Source organism: Anguilla anguilla, chromosome 9 (assembly GCF_013347855.1).
Source record: "Anguilla anguilla isolate fAngAng1 chromosome 9, fAngAng1.pri, whole genome shotgun sequence".
NCBI lineage: Eukaryota > Metazoa > Chordata > Actinopteri > Anguilliformes > Anguillidae > Anguilla > Anguilla anguilla.
Genome location: NC_049209.1, coordinates 13,239,346 through 13,256,617, shown reverse-complemented (window position 1 = coordinate 13,256,617; position 17,272 = coordinate 13,239,346). Strand labels below are relative to the sequence as shown.

Genomic DNA, 17,272 nt, shown 5'->3' with positions numbered 1-17,272 from the left:
CCTCTACTAAAGGCAGCCATGTCGCAGCATGTTTTGCCACTCAGTCCGACTGAGGGGGCGTATTCCGGTGGGAAAGTGACGTCAATGCATGCCCTCTATTGAATGATTAACGTAGCCTATCTGTCATGTGACATATGTTTTTGGAGGTGAACGCGTCAAACCGCCCTGGAGAGGGCATGAGCCAACATGTCCGCTTTGAAAATAAACATAAAATAATTTGTAATCTTTTGCTTGGTTAATTGGAGAGTGGGCCTCTGTGCATTTTTGTTAACATTTAAGACATGTTTAGGTAACATTTAAGAAGCATTTAAGCATCAATATGGATAGTGATGATATTTATTGAATTAATATTGAAACATGGGCTTCAAAACTTATGGTCTGATTCGACGTGATCCAACATGATCGCCAGCAGATGTATATGCTTTACTTTATACATAATGCAATAACTAATTTGTATTATAACATACATTACCATATACGTTCATTAAGAATATATCTAAGCAATAACAACAATACCTTAATAACATTTTTATTTCCGCCCGTTGCTGTTGTATGATTTACGTTATTGTGTAGCCAAAGTTACGTAGTAGCCTACTACGAATTGTGGCTTCACACACCCATCCTCAGAATTATACCCCACACATGCACTAGCCTACTTGGCTAGGAAAGCATGTCGCACATCTGTTGCACCAAGGAATCAATCCACTTTCCGTGGATGAATTTGCGAAGCTGACGGCGAAAGTTTTCAACGGGCATTCATGTAAACTTAGTTTAATTTAATTTCCCCAGCACAATTGCTTGTTTGGCAATGCTGATAAAACACAGGTAGGTAGCTTACTGTTAGGAAACTAACCTGCAACTTATAAGCATGACACATTTTAAAGCCTGATAATAATTACGAACATTTCCTGTGGATTATTATGAATAAACAATTTGCAGTAGGGCTTGTAGTAGAGATATTACAGGCTAACTTTTAGGTTCACAATTGGCGCGGCGCCATCTCCCGGCAAAAGCAGTTTTTACTTTGCGGTGTAGAGCAAAGTACTTCCGGGAGGTCAAAAAAAAATATGGACGAACTTTGTTAAAACCAACTGCCGACGTTTTATACTGTGTTTATACTCACAGAATTACCTATATCGCGTGTGCCTGAGCTTTGATACATAAAGTATAATTAAACGCTTCACAACGTAATGAATATGAGAGTTGTCGGTAGGAAGTAATAGTCCGCCATCTTTTTCTGCCAATAACAAGAAAGAGAGTGGAGCTGTAGTTTAATTTTATTGTCTGTTTCCAATTTATAATAAACGTAGACGATTATATTTACCAGGGATTTGGCTGTAAGAAACAAACAGGGGCCGTTAACCTCGAGGCTTTTAGGATTAATAGACTAGCTATTTGATTTTGTAACAATTTTCATGTTTCCAACAGGTTTATCTTCCCCTAATCCCCTACCGCCAGCTCAGGAGGTTAGACCAGCAGCTTCAGATGGTAATAACGACAGCAGTAACAATTCAGCGTCCAAAAAGAGAAAAATAAACAGCTCCGAGAAGGAAGGCTTTGATTCAGTTTCTTCATTTTCCACCAAAATTTTTAGCAACATCTCTTCTTCCTCTGGCACTTCCTCTTCGCATCTCAGTCAGAAGAAGTTGAGGTTCGAGGACTCCGTTGATTTCATTGGACTGGATGTAAAAATGGCTGAGGAATCCTCCTCCAGCACGTCGTCTTCAAACAAGACTAAAAACGTTTTCTTGGCTGCTGGTGTAGGGCACCACGCTAACGGACTTACCAAGACTGTTGGTTCCACTACCTTCTCAAATAACAGCAAACCTGGTGCAGCAAGAAAACTAGTTATCAAGAACTTCAAAGGTAACGTAAGTGGGCTCGCTGGTTGTTTTTGTAATTGCAATATTAGTTATCTAACAGTTACACTGCTTACAAGCTATCTGACGCCGGCTAAGCTGTTTTTCTTGTTTCACCACTTGTCCCGTTTCAGCAGGCCGTTGAGAGATTGTTGTATAGCTACCTTAGTTAAGTTATACGTTGACCGTTTTGTACATAATGTACGACAGCATTTTGTATCGTCGATTACGGATAAGTTAGTCTGTTGCTAATTTAACATTACCCGTTGTATTATTTCCAGTAATGCAGTCTGTTGGCTGAAAAGTGTCTAGCTAGCCGCCCTGTTACCTGTCAAAAATGAAATCCCGGAGAACTGCCTCTGAACACATGTTGAACTTTGTGTTTGTTGTGTCTTGGTGTAACTGCTGGTTGATATTGAGGCTTAACTGAAGCGTATTTAAAATGCATATATATGTTCCAAATAATGTTTAATTTTAGTGTGCAATAAAGTGATGTGGTTTAATATGTAGTGTTGCCCTTCGTGCGTTTAAAATAGTCCCATCAAGAAACGCTGTTGGTTCTGAGACACTCAGAAGTACTACTTTTTGAGTGCGCAAAACACCTTTGATTCCCCGGAATGACTCACTAATCTGTCAATTTTCAGAAAAGCCGAAATTGCCAGAGAACTATACAGACGAGACGTGGCAGAAGTTGAAAGAGGCAGTGGAGGCCATTCAGAACAGCACCTCAATCAAGTATAATCTCGAAGAACTCTATCAGGTAACAGGTCGCAGTGCTTAACCTCCCTTATGTTTTGATCACATGATCAGCCGTCCTCTCTCATCCCCCCATCCCAGTCAAGTTAGATCATGTAGTCTCCTGCACCAAGTCCTGCTCCACTATTACCCTTAGCCTGTTTTGTTGCATAACATCTCCACCCCCCTCCCCCTCCAATCCGTGGGCATGGCCATTGAAACCGAAGAACCCCTGATCCCTTTACAATGGCAGGACGCAAAAAGAAACCTGCAACAGGGATTTTACTGGATGCACTGTGATAACCCCCAGGGACTGGGGGATGCCTTTAAGAATAGGTCATTATTGCCCTATGTTTTTTTAAATTCTCTAATAAGAATGTCAGTGTTCCTGCGAGAATTGTATGGCAGCTCTTACATCCTCACTGCTGCCAGTGGTAACCAAAGTTGTTCACTTTTATTTTAGAAATTATTACATTTGGTCTTGTTGATTTGGTTTTCTACAACTCTGCATCACATGTTGGCCTGTGTCTGTATTGTAAATGTTCTGATATAGCAAGTGCTATGAGTAATTCTGCCTCTCTTTTTCTGTACAACAGGCTGTTGAGAATCTCTGCTCCCATAAGATATCTGCAAAACTTTATAAGCAACTGAGGGTGGTGTGTGAAGACCACATTAAGGCCCAAATTCATCAGTTCAGAGAATATCCTTTTGTGTGTTTGTGTGCTGGGACTTTGCAGGTTTAGTACTTGCACTTACTTCTTATCTTTTGGGGAAAACAAATATGATGATAAATATTTAGTGAGCTCATTATTTGGGACATAGACGTTTTGTGTAAATCTTGCCTTCGCAAGGTCTAGAAGGTCTAGGCACTTTCAGTCTATCTCATCACAATGCTCTGAGGAAGACATTTGCCGAAATGTGTCCGCATTGTAATTATTACTCTGCACAATTAAAAAAACATCACAATAATTTGGGTGGTAGATCCTTTTTGTGGGAGTTGTGGACCACTTTTTATGTATGCATGTATGCACGCGTGATTCCCAATTCTACATTTGCTGTGATACTATATATATATATTAAATGTTCTGAAAGTAATTGTCATAGATTGAAGCCCCTAGAGGCTCACACATCATAAGTTTCCCAGTGAATTTAGAATTGGGGATCTGACATTTGTGAGCACTTTTCATTGGAAGGAATAGAAGCAGTGTAGATGGTGCAGAATTCAGTACAGATAGGGTTCCGAAGTGGAAGTGTGCGCTGTTCGCTGGAAAGAATAGATGCCATGCTTGTGTATTTGCTTCCTTAACTCTTACTTTACAGAGGCACTAGACAGTGTCCTCTTCTTGAAGAAGATAGACAAATGCTGGCAAGATCACTGCAGACAAATGGTAAGCTGAATTATTAAATATTGGCATTGATCGAGTTGTCATTGTATTACATCAAAATGAAATCAGTAAGTGGCGTTTGCTCAGCTACTGGTTAGTTACGTTCAGCTATCTGTTCAGTGTAGTTCCATTACTTTCTCGATCTTTTTTTTTTCATTGTAATAACGGTGAATATTTCTTTTTCTACTCATTGTACTTAGTTTGGAAAGGTTAGCCGCCCATCCCAGAAGTGTTGTTAATTTTTTATTTTGCTGGTAGTTGGCTGTTAATGTTACAATTCTTTGTTTTTACAGATCATGATTAGAAGCATCTTTTTATTTTTGGATCGAACCTATGTTTTACAAAATTCAATGCTGCCATCTATCTGGTAAGTTGTATCTGTTTTAATAAAATGCTCTATGGTGTATGCTACATAATTGCATGCATTTTAAACACACTTTCTGTATTTGGCAATTTGACAAATATTGAGGATCTGAAATAAAATTACTTCTAACTTCCGTTCTTCAAAACTCAAAAGAGAGGGAATTTAACATCTTTGATCCCTTATCCATTTGTAATAGTATAGTTTAAATGCAGTTTGCATTAGCTTTACATTAGCTTTACTAGGTGATGTTATCTAGAGCAACTTACTCAGAGGGCCAATGTACACCCCTTTTTTTATATATTGACGGAGGATATCATGGTTTTCTCACAGTTGGTGGATGTTGTATAATTGAGTAAACATACTGAATTCAGGAAATATATTTTTAATGGCCAAATAACATGGAATTGCATAGCTGATAGACAAATAGCAAATTGGAATAAACCTGCTATATCCTCATAGATTGTAAGGTGTTGGTACAGTCAACAGTAGGTCAGTATATCAGCTGATAATTTCAATAATGGAAGCTTTTGAATATTTTCAGTTCAATGCATGGCTGACATTTTAGCAAAATAGTTTTCTTCCAGTTTTGGACACAATGCAAGTATGGTTGGATAAAGGCACAGAGGCCGCATGAAGCCAGAATATTATATTTCGTGGCCTTGGAGTTTGGGAACACTTGTATGTGGCAGCTGTGTAGCCCTGCGTGCTTGGCCGTCTGACCAGCACTAATGTGACGACACCTACCCCCAGGGACATGGGCCTGGAGTTATTCAGGTTTTACATAATCAGCGACCAGAAGGTGCAGAACAAGACCATCGACGGGATCCTGCTGCTCATCGAGAGGGAGCGGAACGGCGAGGCCATCGACCGCAGCCTGCTGCGCAGTCTCCTGAGCATGCTGTCTGACCTGCAGGTGCGGCCTCCCAATCCACCCGGCCCCTTACTCAAGCAGTTCTCACCGGAACTGCAATTCAACGCTTCAGTTTCAATTTTATCTGTATTGCGCTTTTTACAGAGATCTGTCACAATGACACTTTACAGAGTATCAAGGTCACACACGCACGTCTTTGCTTATTGACTGCCTGGTCTGGATCTGGTACACCAGGCAGTATAGTGACGATGAGCAGAAAGATGATGTTTCCACTGTTTGATGTATTTAGTTTCCAGTACATCAGAAGCTGTGGCGTATTTGCAGAGCAATCAGGTTATGTATGAAGCCTTTATTTAACAAGTCAATTTGCAGTTGAAGGAAGAGCTTTATGTAGTACTTGGGTAACGCAGACCTTCTGAGTTTGAGAGAACAGCGGCTTCCTTCGGGAAAGGAACCTGCCTGGAAGAGGGAAAAATGAAGGTCTGATTTATCCTGTCAGTGCAGGTCAAAGTGTTAATTTTAGCCTCGCTTGAGAATTGTCTGACTAATGAAATGACTGATTCTCTCATCCCGGCAGATTTATCAGGACTCGTTTGAGCAGCGGTTCCTGGAGGAGACCCACCGTTTGTACGCAGCGGAGGGACAGAGGTTGATGCAAGAGAGAGAGGTGATTTATTGGCATTCAGCGAAGAGGTGACTGTGTGGCTTCTTAATGCCTGCTCCTGCTGCCACAGTTTGTGTATTAAATACCCTTCATTCCTCTGTAGGTTCCTGAGTATCTCCATCATGTAAACAAGCGCTTGGAAGAAGAAGCTGATAGGGTGATCACATATTTAGACCAGAGCACACAGTGAGTTGCTCATCTATGGAAATGTTTTTTGTTGGCGCAGGGCAGTTTAATTACTAGTTTTGTGATTTTTGGTGTGGTTAACTGTCTCTCGTTGTCTTGTAGGAAACCTCTCATTGCGACTGTGGAAAAGCAGTTGCTAGGTGAACACCTGACGGCCACTCTCCAGAAAGGTATATCTCCTAAAAATAAAGTGGTCATTGTACTTCACTTTAAGTTGTTAATTAGGCTAGCATATATTTGCTGGTAATACAGTAAGCATGTTTTAGGCAAACTAATGTGACTAAGAGAATGGAATGACATGTGGCGTTTGTTTGTCGTCTCTGTGTTGTTGTATTCAGGTTTGAATCACCTCCTGGATGAGAATAGAATCCAGGACCTGTCTCTGCTGTACCAGCTCTTCAGCAGGGTGCGAGGAGGCGTGCAGGTCCTTCTGCAGCACTGGATTGAGTACATCAAGGTAGGCTTGCCATTCTTCAAAACACTTTGTGGAAAAGCAGCAAAGGTTCCACATAAATTGAGCGTTCTGGCTTGAAGAACCCTGTTTCAACCCAAGCACAGGTATCAGACAGGCTTCTCCTTGTCTATTATGTGTAACAGTGGGTACAATGTTATGAGAAACCTCTTATCAACAGAACAGTAGGAGAGGCATTGGATGTATGATTGGCCTCTTATTTTTTATGAGTACGTAGCGAATCCTATAAAGTACTTCTACAACAATCTGATTGCATTTCTTTAAATATTTTTGAAAATAAAGGGACTTTTTCTTGTCCTCTCTGAAGACTTTGAGAAATTTTTTTGTTCTTGTTTCACAGGCCTTCGGAAGCACAATAGTCATCAACCCCGAGAAAGACAAAACTATGGTGCAGGAGCTGCTGGACTTCAAGGATAAGGTGGATCACATCATTGACATCTGCTTCCTGAAGAATGAAAAGTTTGTCAATGCAATGAAGGAGGCTTTTGAGACGTTCATCAACAAAAGGCTGAACAAACCGGCTGAACTCATCGGCAAGTATTTCTTCTCAGTATCTGCTGTAACTCTGCGATTGTCTTTGATTGATTGGTAGGAATGTCCCGATCCAGTTTTTAAAAAGTCTTCTGATCGGAGTACAGTACATTCACTATCTGTCAATACAATGTCTGATACCTTTTTTTTTTTTTGCCATTTGTCTTTTTTTAAAAATTATTCAACAGCTAGCCTACACACTAGAACGTGCCCTTTGGCTTAAAATCAGTTAAACAGTTCAAGGGTAGGCAAGATAAGCCTAAACAAATTTTTACAGGAAACAAAAAACAATATGAAGGGATATTTCACTTTGTCATAAGTTATTTTTGTGGAGTCTACCCGATTGTTTATTGAATACTAGTAACATGATGTCCCTGTGACTGTTAACGGCATTGGCTTTCCTCCCGGTTGTCCGACTCCCAATTCGCTTCCTTTTGTTTTTGAGACCTTGCTGAAATTAATATTTAAAAAAAAAAGAATATCCTGTAAGAAGGTTTAATTATTTATTATTTAAAATAGTTTTATACTATTGTAATTATGTATTCTCAATGATATGGAGACCTATAGTTCCTAACAACTAACATAGAATATTGAATATACTATATACTATACAATAGCTTGCCAACATTTTCTTTACGCTCAGTAATCCACCAAGTACAGTAGTTGTGTCAGCCTACTTCATGACATTTGCATTTTTATGCAGTAGATGAAAATTGTTTCACCGTATAACCTATAGCTAAGATAAACCTGAAAACAGCTTATCAGCTAACAAAAAATACCTTTGATTAAAAAAACAAACAAAAAAAAAACATCGCATTAATCTATTATCCTCCGGAGTTAGTTTGCGGTTCAACTATTCGTTTCAGCGAGGTCTCAGAAATGAATGGGAGTGAATTGGGAGCCTGACAGCCGGGAGGAACGGCGATGCTGTTAACAGTCGGCAGGGACGACTGACGTTGCTAGCCTTCACGCATCACAAATGGACTACAATGGGGTGGCTCCACAAAATCAATTATGTTATACCAAAATGAAATATTCCTTTAGCACAATAATACCTTTGATCAGTATAATTTTTTATTCATTTATTGTATGTTCTGGCCTTGCTGCTTTCTTGTGGAAACGTTTCCTGTCTTTCAAAAGTATTCTCCAGTGTTTCCTGCTAGGCTGTGGTCTTGTTTTGGGTGCACTACGATACGTGGGCATACTACTTTGAATGCTGTTTCTTCGGACGCTTTTTCAAATTCATTGTATTGTAAGAAGCTGTGCTAATGGTGCCCCTTGCAACATTGGTGTCGCAAATGTTGCAAGTGGCCATAGGGCTGCTTTCGGTTTCCAGTTTGTAAAAGTTCCACACATCAGATATCTTAGTAGATAGCGGCTTATTTCATAAACAATAGCCTCATGTGTGGTGGCGACCAGATAAGGCACAGAAATTATGAAGGTGAAGTTTTGCGACAGACAAGAATTAATATGCGTTTTAAGTGCTGCTGTGTCAGAAAGGATCGGATTCAGATTGGGTGTGTTAACGCCAATACCAATACTTAACCTATAGTGGTATCGGGAGCATGGATTGGATTCAGACATCCCTACTAATTGGGTCAAGGAGAGCAGTGATGTAATCCCAGCTAGTTTATTTCACGGTGCACTAAATCAATTTCAGCCACTCGCTCCATAATTGCGGATGGGTCTGAACCAATCCCAGCTCTGTGCACAGATTGGTGCCCCCGGAAGCCCTGAGTTTTGTGTGGTTAGTCCCGCCCCTGCCAAATTGGCTGTACTGCTGGTGGAGAACTCATATAGGATATTGCTTTTGCAGCCAAACATGTGGATTCAAAGTTGAGAGCTGGGAACAAGGAGGCCACAGACGAGGAACTGGAGAAGATGCTGGACAAAATCATGATCATATTCCGGTTCATTTACGGTGAGGTGCTCCAGACTTTTACCTGGCTGTTAAACTGCCCTGTTGGTTTGCCATTTCCCTACACGTGGTCCAATTCCGATGTCAGTTGTCAGTGATGAATTTATGTGGTCTTATTGCTGTAAATATCTTTTACAGGTAAAGATGTTTTTGAGGCCTTTTACAAGAAAGATCTGGCGAAAAGGTTGCTGGTGGGGAAGAGCGCATCTGTGGATGCAGAGAAGTCCATGCTGTCTAAACTAAAACACGGTCAGTTCTTAATTGAATCTGATTTTGCAATTTAAGGCATTCTCAATCTGTTCAGTATTAATCCGGTGGTTCATGTTCTTCCTGTGCAGTACGTTTTTAGAGACTAAAACATTAGAGTGGTAACCTGGCCTTTGCCTGCTCTCAGCAGCTTTTGTCACCAGACAAAGGTCTTTACACGTCTCTTTTGTATTAACATCCGGTCTTTGTTTTATGCTGGCAGAATGTGGTGCAGCCTTCACCAGCAAACTGGAAGGTATGTTCAAGGACATGGAGCTGTCCAAGGACATAATGGTGCAGTTTAAACAGGTAACATATCTCAAAAACTAGAATACCCTCGCCTGTATGTTATGTGAGGTTGTCTAGCCCAAAGACGATACGCTTCTTATGAAATAATTCAGTTTCAGTGTTCCTTTGTGAGAGCACTGCTTAATAGAACACATGGAGTCGATTCAAGCAAAGGAAGTGGTCTCACAAGAAGATTTCTCTTTGCAGCAATCGCTCATATCCAAGACTTTTCCAAGTGAAAAGAAGAGACTTGAATTGTAGTGACAGCTGTTTGTGTGCTAGACACTGGCATAGGCTTTTCTGGTGTTTGCAAATGTGTTACATTTCACCTCATTTGTTATTTTTAGGTGACTATTGTAAGAAATGCCTCTCTCCCCTCTCCAGCATATGCAATGTCAGAATATCCCTGGCAACATTGAATTGACTGTGAACATTCTGACCATGGGTTACTGGCCAACCTACGTGCCTATGGAAGTGCATTTACCTCCAGAGGTCAGTGTTCTGCTGGTGTAATGCCACTTAGACTGCGCTGACCCCTGTCTGTTTTGTAAGGCATTGATGTTTCTATTTCATTTTCCCAGATGGTGAAACTACAAGAGATTTTCAAGAGTTTTTATCTTGGGAAGCACAGTGGGCGGAAACTGCAGTGGCAGTCGACACTGGGGCACTGTGTCTTGAAAGCTGAATTTAAAGAGGTTTTTTTTTTGTTTTGTTAATATGTTACTATGTTTCCATATATGAAGTGTCACATACTTTAATTTTGTGATTTTTCTAAAATAAATATATTATAATAATAATACAATAATAAATAAATAAATAAAAGTGTGAAAATGTAGTAATATCTTATTGAAGTTGTTTCTATTAAGATCTGGAAGTTAAGTGCTGTTCAAGAAATGTGGTCACGCATTTATTCATTTTTGTAATTTTACTTACATAGGGGAAAAAAGAGCTGCAAGTGTCCCTGTTCCAGACTTTGGTGCTTCTCATGTTCAACGAAGGAGAGGAATTCAGCTTGGAGGAAATTAAACAGGCAACAGGAATAGGTTTGTGTGTGGGTGTGCATGTGTGTGTTTGTGTTTTTTTAAAACTGAACTTTTGCTTTGCCTGAAAAACTGCTTTGTGGTCCTGCTTGTGTTATTTTAATGTTTAAGAAGGAAAACAAATGTTCTTTAGACTCTGGTTAACCATAGAACATTCTTATCTTGAGAACAGACCGTAACCGCTCACTCCCTGTGGAAATTATGCTGACAGAAGATGTTTAGTGTGGTTGACAGTTTATTACATCATCCGAACAAGCATATTTTTAAAATAATCATTGTGCCCAGCACTTGGGTCATGGAGAATGTTTTGGAGTATACTCATTTTTTCTAAAAATTGATGCTAGCATAGATCAGTTGACTGGTGTGGTACACTGCTTCATAAAGGTCAGGTTTACCCTTATACATTTCCACATTTGCCCCAGTAAGCCCTGAGATGCATACACCATACAACCTTTCTGTGTCTTGTGTCAGAAAAGATCTATACTGGTCAGGCTTGGGTCAAATACGTATTTGTTTTGGATTCAAATACTTTTCTGTGCTCTATTGATCTTTCCTGGTGTAATTGAGCTTGCTAATATGACCAGAAGGCAGGTTTGCACTTTTCGAGAGTATTTCATTGGTTTCAATAGACCAGGCAAGATCAGCAAAATGTAGAAAAGTATTTGAATCCAAAACAAATGCATATTTGACCCAGGTCTGATACTGGTATAAACAAGAAATGTGTTATCACCCTTCGTGCCTGCAAAAAGAAGGCATGAATTGAATTCAATATTCTACTCCTACCGTCTCTGCAGACGGAGAACCTCTGTGGCATGTCTGGTTGTCCTGGATGCATAACGGATTTACACGACAATGACAACATCAATATTTAATTAAATTTTACTCTAGTCAGACAGTGCTCTGTAATTTCTTTCCCCCTAATGCCTCATTTCCCCCAAACTGGTTGGTTTTTGCATGATTGTGCACAAGCAAAAGGAAACCATTGTGGGAGATAGCTTGACTCAGCCTTACCTTAGGCTACAGAGAAAAGTCTTTTTGTTTTTCCTGCTATATAATTCTATGAACTCAGAAGCCATGTGCAGCAAGGACAGCAGTGTAGCAAGTATGTAACGTGTGTGTGTGTGTGTGTGTGTTTGTGTTTGTGCATGCGTACACGCAGAGGACAGTGAGCTGCGACGGACCTTGCAGTCCCTGGCTTGTGGAAAGGCCAGAGTCCTGTCCAAAATCCCAAAGAGCAAAGATGTGGAGGACGGCGACAAATTCTCATGCAACGATGACTTCAGACATAAGCTCTTCAGGATAAAGATCAACCAGATCCAGATGAAAGAAACAGTATGCTGCCTCTTTTTTCTCTCATGTCTATTGCTTTCACTTCCTCTGTCACTCCCTCCTAGACCCTGCCTCAAGCATCGGGCAGCTCGTCCAAGTTGGCCATATATGTGCCATTCATCAACCCAATGGTGGGGTTTTTTTCAGGTGGAGGAACAGGCCAGCACCACAGAACGTGTCTTCCAGGATCGGCAGTACCAGATAGATGCAGCCATTGTGCGGATCATGAAGATGAGGAAGACTCTGAGCCACAACTTGCTGGTCTCTGAGGTGTATAACCAGCTGAAATTCCCAGTCAAGGTGAGCAAAAATCATCTTTTGTGTGACTCATTGTTTGTGCATCTGACTGTTAGTATAAATTAATGCATTTGTTCATAAGTTACATAATAACCCTGTTGTTTACATGCTTATGCTAAGCAAATCGTCAGTTGTTTCTCTTCATGCTATGCTGTAACACAGCATGACTACGGGAGTTAATGTTTGAGTTATTTTTCTTTCTATTGGGGAGGTTTTTTTTCCACCTCACTTGCTGTTTTTGGGGGGTTCAGATTTAGTCTTGCCCAATTTGCTAATTTTATATTTTTCTGTGTAACATCTTTGTGACTGTATAAAAGCTGTAATTGCAGTCAAAAAACGAATACAGTGTCTCAAGGTCATGATGTTGACTTTCTTATTTTTCCATTTTATGGCAGCCTGCTGACCTAAAGAAGAGAATAGAGTCACTCATCGACAGGGACTACATGGAGCGTGATAAGGAGAATCCCAATCAGTACAACTATGTGGCATAAACAGAGGGGGTAGATTCATACAGACCATCAACTGCTTCAAGTACTCTGTCATCCAGGCTCAAATGGATGTTACGATTACCCTATTAAACCAAGCATCCGACAACTGAATGGATATGGCCCTTCCAAATGAGACTGGGTCAGCTGACTGCTTTCCTGTGGACTGCATGCCCATTAAAGAGAATATTGTCCATTTTCAAAGTGCTTACAAGAAGCAAAGGCCATCCTGAACAAGAGCAAGACGAGTCAAACCTGGCCTTTTAAGGAAAAAACAGTATTTATTTTGGAACATAGATATTTGTGATTTGCTAGCTTATGGCATTTTTCTCTTTTTTGTTGTTGGTTTTTTTAAGACTTTTAAAAAAAATCAGTTTATCCCATGCAGTAGATCTTTGACTTTAATCATACCCATTTAACAAAAATGGATGAAAATGGAAAGTTTTAATACATTGGACGTTCATCTGTTTTGCTCCTCATTGGATTAGTGTTATCAGTGGAATTTCATGAAAAAAGGTTTTGTGTAAGTCCCTCTACTACGCTTTTTTTACTGTTTGAAAGGATAAGATGAACTTAAATTTAAGTATCTTCGGCCCATGATTCGCATACACAGAAAAGATAATATGGTTGTTTTTCGGGTTAAGACATTTTAATAATGTGCCAAAAAGACAGCACATCATTTGTTTGTAGAATTTGTTAATGCTGCTGAACATTTTCACTTGTAAATTGTTATTCATTCAAATATTTGTTTCAGCTCCAGTGCAACTTCTGTTGTCATTTTGAGTTTTTTTTTTTTTTTTTGTATATACATCTTTTTATGGAAGGTGGAGATTGAAATAGGGAGGAAGACTGCAGGGCCATCTAACAGTCCATGTCTGAAAAATTGGAATTGTACTGCAAATTCTGGCTCCTCCTCTTTTGCCCAAGCGCCCTTAATAGGCTAGAGATTTATATGCTATCTGATTCTGTTGTGATCACATAGTTTAATTAAGGAACTCTACGCAACAGTGTATGTTAGTGATGGGCATGAACAGTTCTGGGATTGATGGTGTGTAAAATTATGCTGACTTCTGTCCATGTCTGTATCATTCATAAACTTATTTTTTGTTACTACAGATTAAACCAGTTTCCATGTTTTCCCTGTTATCATTTAATATTTTTATGTATTGGTAAGGAAGTTTTTGACATCTTTCTCAATGCTACAATCAAGTGTGAACTGTTTGGGTGGATATAATTTCTGCACTGTCCTGTCAGTCAGTCTACATTTGAAGGTTTTTTTGTTGTTTTTGTTCGGTTTGTATTGCTGCAGCATTTTCAAAATGAAAATATGTTTTGGTGTTTTCAAGGCGCACTTCCCACAAAAATGGAACACAGCCTATGAACCCTTAAATGTTTTATGATTGAAATACATGCAGAATTCAGATAAATTAATTTGTGTTATTAGTTGTTGGCAGAGGCTTTTTTGGTAACAGGAGGGTGGTTTGGGGTCATTTTAAAAAGTCCACCCAAACAATACAGGAAAGACAGACATTTTAATTTGTGAAAGTGTGATGTCATGACATTGCAGGCCCATGTGTTCTTCTGTTTTTCCACTGATCTTAGTGGAAGCGGTGCCAAAAAAAGGGTTTTAACATGTGGCATACATGTGGCTGATAAGAATGTGGAAACAAAATCCTGAATGTTGTTTGGCAATACTGACATCCTCTAGCAGTTTACAAGTTCAGTGCCAATACCATAGTTATCCACTAGACTCCAGTCAGAACCATTCATCTCTGTTCTGTTTTGTTTTCCCGTTTGGCCTGTGGATATTAAGTTTAAGTTAAGTACAGGTTGGGAAGGCGTAATTAGGATACAGATCTCACTGTCCAGACATTCAGCTTACCTACTCAGTTACCTACGGTCATTCCATGATTTTCCCTTTTAGATGACTATGCCATCCCATATACTCACAAAGACTGCAGATGAGCATGCACTAGCTGTTGCACAGCCTGTGATTCTTTAGCTAAGTTTTTTCTTCTTTCTTTTTAGTCAGATTCCATTATTTGTGTACTATTTTAAGACTCCATGTTTCCAAATTGGATATATATATATTTTACAAAAGGTTCAAAGGAAATGGGCATGTTACACAGTCAACAAATGAAAGTCTGCAAAAGCAAAATATAACATTGGATAGTCTTTTTAATACTTCACAACAAAGGTGATAAGGGTATGTTATATACTGTATATAGATATTCCCTAGGAGAGAGTGAGTCTGTATTCTAGTTTGTGTCATAAAATAAATATTTAAAAATCAAAGCAAACCTTCTGTAATCATTTGTTGATGTGTTTTTAATCTTCCAAAATTGTCATAAGCTTTATGTTTATTCTGAAGAGACCAACCATAAATATGGAATGGCGTAAGGCTTTGCTCATGCTTACATGATATAGGCTGTTGGGTGATACCACAAACCTATATAACAGCTTTACACTTTTTTGGGGGGTTTCCCATGAAGTAGCTACATTGATCCCAGACTCTCATTCCTTACACATACAGTGAGCTTCAAAAAAAAGAACTTTTTTCTTGATTTGGCTGTATACTCCACAATTTTAGATTTTTAATCAAACAATTCACATGTGGTTAAAGTGCTCATTCTCATCTTTTATTTCAGGGTATTTTTGTACACTTTGGTTTCACTGTGTTGCAGCACTTTTTTTATAGCCCCCCATTTCAGGGCACCATATTGCTTGGGAAACATTAATGTTACGTATCATGTTTGGTACTTTTTTGGTTACAAATGGTAAATGGTAAATGGACTGCATTTATATAGCGCTTTTATCCAAAGCGCTTTACAATTGATGCCTCTCATTCGCCAGAGCAGTTAGGGGTTAGGTGTCTTGCTCAAGGACACTTCGACATGCCCAGGGCGGGGTTTGAATCGGCAATCCTCCGACTGCCAGACAATCGGTCTTACCTCCTGAGCTATGTCGCCCCAAATCATTTGTATGCAATGACTGTTGAAGTCTGTGACCCATAGACATCACCAGATGCTGAGTATCTTCTCTGGTGAAGCTCTGCCTGGCCTGTACTGCAGCCTTCTTCAGCTCCTGCTTGTTTCAAGGGCTAGTTGCCTTAGGATTTCTCTTCAGCATATGAAATACATGTTCAATTGGATTCAGATTGGGTGAATGACTTGGCCAGTCAAGAAGTTTGGAAAAACGTCTTTGTTGTTTTGTCAGTATGTTTGGGATCATTGTCTTGCTGTAGGACGAAGTGCAATGAGGTGGCTTTTGCCTGAATTTGAGAAAAAATAAGATGCTTCTGTATACTTCAGAATTAATTCTGCTGCTGCTATCAGCTGGTACATCATTAATTAAGGTGAGTGAACCAGTATCTGTGGCAACCATACATGCCCAAACCATAACACCCCCACCACCACATTTCACAGAGGAGGGAGGATGCTTTGGATCTTGGGCAGTTCCTTTTCACCTCCACTCTTTGCTCTTGCCATTACTGTGATACAAGAGAATCTTGGTCTCATCTGTCCAGAAGACCTTTTTCCAGAAATCTGCTGGGTCTTTTAGGTACTGTAATCTGGACATCCTGTTTTTGTGGCTAACTTGTGGTTTCCATCTTGCAGTATAACCTCTGTAATTCTGTTCATGAAGTTTTCCCTAGACAGTAATCACTGACACAGCCATGCCTGCCACCTAAACAGTGTTTCTGATCTTTTTGATAGGTTCTTTGGGGTTTTTCTTCATTATGGTGAGAATTATTTGGTCATCAACTGTAGAGGTCTTCCTTGGCCTACCAGGCCCTTTGTGATTACTAGTGCTCTCTTTCTTCTTAATGTTGTTCCAAACAGTTATTTCAGTATACCTAAGGCTTGGCCTATGTCTGACTGTTTTTTTCTTATTATTTCTCATCCTCATAATGGCTTTCTTGACTTTCATTGGCACAACTCTAGTCCTCATGTTGACAAATGCCAATAACAGACTCCAAAGGCAATCAAAATCCAAGGATGAATTACCACATCCTGAAAGCTCTCTTATCCTGCACTAAGGAAGCACTTGAACACACCTGATTAATCAGAAACACTTGTGAAGCCATTTTTACCAAATATTATGTTGCCCTGAAATGGTGGACTATGTATAAAAAGTGCTGTAATTTATACATAATGAAACCAAAATGTATAAAAATACATTTTAATAAACGTTGAGAATCTGCACGTTAACCATGTGTGAATTGTTTGATTACAAATCTAACATTGTGGAGTACAGAGCCAAATCAAGAAAAAACTATCTCTTTGTTCCAAACATTATGGAGCTCACTGTACTTCCTTCTGTAAAACTACTGTGTAGGCTACAGCCCTGCAGAACAACACATGGTTATCATTAACACAATCTCTTTGCCTGCAGTTACAGTTCATGTGTTAACAGTTACTGAAATATGTATTTTGATTCTTAGTATTTGTACTGTTTGCACTACCAGTATCTACACTGGTAACTTGAATATTGTGGAATTTTATCAACTAATAGCCTCACCGTGTAGGCTACATGATCGGTGGTATGGATGGACAATGCACTAGTTTTCTAAATATAACAGATATACTGTACAATAACTAT

General features: G+C 39.5%; 1 protein-coding gene across 2 annotated transcripts; it reads left to right on the top strand.

Annotated features, from left to right (window-relative positions):
- Window positions 1-1,063: 1,063 nt before the first annotated feature.
- On the top strand, window positions 1,064-14,965 carry LOC118236078 (cullin-4B-like). Of its 2 annotated transcripts, XM_035434108.1 has the most exons (21): window positions 1,397-1,488; window positions 1,595-1,866; window positions 2,504-2,619; window positions 3,191-3,294; window positions 3,913-3,982; window positions 4,273-4,346; window positions 5,094-5,256; window positions 5,792-5,881; window positions 5,982-6,064; window positions 6,167-6,234; window positions 6,403-6,521; window positions 6,877-7,069; window positions 8,884-8,988; window positions 9,124-9,234; window positions 9,455-9,540; window positions 9,904-10,011; window positions 10,101-10,214; window positions 10,457-10,562; window positions 11,719-11,891; window positions 12,036-12,188; window positions 12,581-14,965. In XM_035434108.1, exons 2-21 carry the CDS (start codon window positions 1,692-1,694, stop codon window positions 12,674-12,676), a joined length of 2,307 nt encoding a protein of 768 aa, XP_035289999.1. In that variant the 5' UTR covers window positions 1,397-1,488; window positions 1,595-1,691; the 3' UTR covers window positions 12,677-14,965. The 2 variants fall into 2 exon arrangements, with proteins under 2 accessions (XP_035289998.1, XP_035289999.1); XM_035434107.1 differs by having other exon boundaries at window positions 1,064-1,866.
- Window positions 14,966-17,272: the final 2,307 nt, after the last annotated feature.

What these genes read in the sequence shown, in the direction of transcription:
- LOC118236078 (XM_035434107.1), top strand. Translation starts at nt 1,416, where the DNA reads ATGTTTCCAACAGGTTTATCTTCCCCTAATCCCCTACCGCCAGCTCAG. An exon ending in TATTTAGACCAGAGCACACA is followed by an intron (nt 6,065 to 6,166) that starts GTGAGTTGCTCA and finishes GTTGTCTTGTAG; the next exon opens with GAAACCTCTCATTGCGACTG. An exon ending in TGAAAGCTGAATTTAAAGAG is followed by an intron (nt 10,215 to 10,456) that starts GTTTTTTTTTTG and finishes TTACTTACATAG; the next exon opens with GGGAAAAAAGAGCTGCAAGT.